General features: G+C 41.5%; 1 protein-coding gene across 1 annotated transcript; it reads right to left on the reverse strand.

Moving 5' to 3' along the window:
- Nucleotides 1-410: 410 nt before the first annotated feature.
- m17 (IL-6 subfamily cytokine M17) lies at nt 411-2,069 on the reverse strand. Its single transcript, XM_036530152.1, has 3 exons — nt 2,000-2,069; nt 1,368-1,516; nt 411-887 (listed from the first exon to the last, which is right to left on the reverse strand). Exons 1-3 carry the CDS (start codon nt 2,034-2,036, stop codon nt 435-437), a joined length of 639 nt encoding a protein of 212 aa, XP_036386045.1. The 5' UTR covers nt 2,037-2,069; the 3' UTR covers nt 411-434.
- Nucleotides 2,070-2,480: the final 411 nt, after the last annotated feature.

Here is a 2,480-nt window from a genome sequence, read left to right on the forward strand (position 1 = left end):
ATTAGGCATGTCTTCATCCATTTATCTGAATATTTTACACCAGAAAGTCAGTGAGTCTCAGCTTTCTACCAACGAATGTAGAGACATAGCAGAATAAGGATGGAGATCCCTGATGTGACAGCATCTCTTTAACCTTTTGACCTCCAGTGGTGCCTGGCCCAAAACACAGCACCCTCTGGTGACTACCCAAAGGCATATAATTTAAAAGATCAATGTGACTAAAATTCCATTGTGACAGTCACCATTAATTGCATTAATTGGGCATGTCTTTTAACCTTTTCAGGACTATTTTGAAACAGTCAATTGTATGAAAATAAAATACAATTAAATAAATACAATTAAATAGATAAATAAATACAAATAATTCTCTAAAAACTCTGTTCTAAGTTTTGAGAAGTCCCATAGTGGTCTCATAGTTCAAAACCTCAGAATGGTCACTCTGCCCTGGATGTACATGCGTGACCTTTGACCCACAAGCCCTTCAGTTCTTGCAGTACATGTGATAGGAAGTCCCTGTGTCTCAACAGGACCACACAACCATGAATCTTCTGCTGAAACACATTTCGCGAGGGGGCACGAGGCAGTATTTCAGCTGCCTCTGGGATGGTGTCATTGGGGTAGAGGGCTTGCAGGATGTATTTTATGTTGGTGGCCAGGTTACCGATGTGTGCTTTTGCATCTGCGAGCAATTGGAATAACGGATTCTCTGGATCCTGCAGGTTCTGCTGTTCCTCCGTCACCACGGTGATGTGCTTCAGGAAGAGCCCCAGTTTGGTGTAAATGTTTCCAAGACGTTCCAGAGTTCCGTGGCCTGTGATCTCTGCATCGGGAACACCATTCACAGGCATCTGACAGAACAGCTCAGAAAAGTCCCCTTGACTGTCCATCTGTAAGTCACCAAGGAAACAAAAGCACCATCATTTCCAACTCTTTTTTTTTTTTTTTTTAACTTTCCAAACATATTATCATCTGGTTCTAAAAATAGCTTGGTCATCAGATAAAGCCTGAAGCACTAGAATTGTCTTTTAGACGTGACCAGTATTAAATAAATAGCTTTAATAAAATCATATCTATTTATGCTCTGCTTACATGAGATTTCTGTGGGCGGAGGTCACAGTGGCCACAGAAACCACAAAGCCCCGCCCACTAATGTGCAGAGTCAGAGAGAAGACTAACAGTCGAGTTCAACATTAACAGCCACGTTCTGTACTAACAGAAGTGTTTTTTACTTGCAGATGTGTTCTGTACTTACAGAAGAGTTCTGTTCTCTACCTACAGACATGCTCGTACTCAGATGTTTTCTATGTTAACAGTGATGTTTGGTACTAATAGTCTTGCTCTGTATTAACAGGACTTTTAGCACTCACGTATGTTTTCAGGAGATCATCTGCCTCCTTCTTCATGAATTTGGAGAGTCGGATGCTCTTTGGGAGAAGACAGACACACTCCCCATTCCGACAGGGCACGGCAGTGTGTGCTCTCTCTGTATTGAGCACCAGCAGAAGGGACAGCAAAGCTAGAGAGAGACACACCAGCATTCAGCACATTTACAAACAATTTACCTCCTTACTGCCAGTGGTCTAAAAACAATAGATAAGGTCTGGATTCACCCAAGATTTGTCCATATCTCTGACTAAAAATTAAAGACAACTGAACTCACTAAGCTGTGTTTGTGAAGAATGACACTTACTCATGCCAAATGAATCCAGGCCATAATCTTGTCAGTAATTAAGCTTTAACTCAAAATTTCCAAAATGGAAAATGTATCCTTCAAAAACCATTCACCGCCTATCAGCAGCAGGTATGTAACCTCACAGCATCAGACTGTAGAAATGAGAGGTTGCCCTGTATAAGTGTTCTTGGACATAAAATCTCACCAAATCAGTACAGTAATACTGCTCAAACACACACACAGGTCAGCATTCCTAAGCTGCACTTCAAACTGTCTTACTGTTTGGGTTAACAGGCCTGTGAGAATGTAGGGTGTAAAAGTATTTACCCAGAGCAGGTGAAGTCCATAGTGCCTGCAGAGACATACTCCTGATGTGGTCTACGGATGTGGAGTGATACAGGCTAAATGCACCAACTAGTCATGAGCGTCTGCCTCAAACAACTTTTTAAAGACGCCGCAGATTTTTCATGAGGAAATGACGTGTCTGAGTGAAGCAAGACTTTCTTAGAATTTCTTTTTTCGTAATGTGTGACATAAATGAACCCATGCGCACGCGCGCGCACACACACACACACACATGCACGCACACACACAGATATGTATATATGTATACATGTATGTATATATATATATACATACTGTATTGTCATGGTTTGGACTCTCCAAGGCAGCGTTCACCCAGAGACCTCACTGTATCATCAGGAACTTCCTTAATTACAGCAGGTGTAAAGAGCAGGGCATGGTGCTTAACACACTAACCTCACATTCACTCATGTGTTATTAGTTTAATATGATTAGCTCAGTTTCA

Source organism: Megalops cyprinoides, chromosome 5 (genome assembly GCF_013368585.1).
Source record: "Megalops cyprinoides isolate fMegCyp1 chromosome 5, fMegCyp1.pri, whole genome shotgun sequence".
Lineage (NCBI taxonomy): Eukaryota > Metazoa > Chordata > Actinopteri > Elopiformes > Megalopidae > Megalops > Megalops cyprinoides.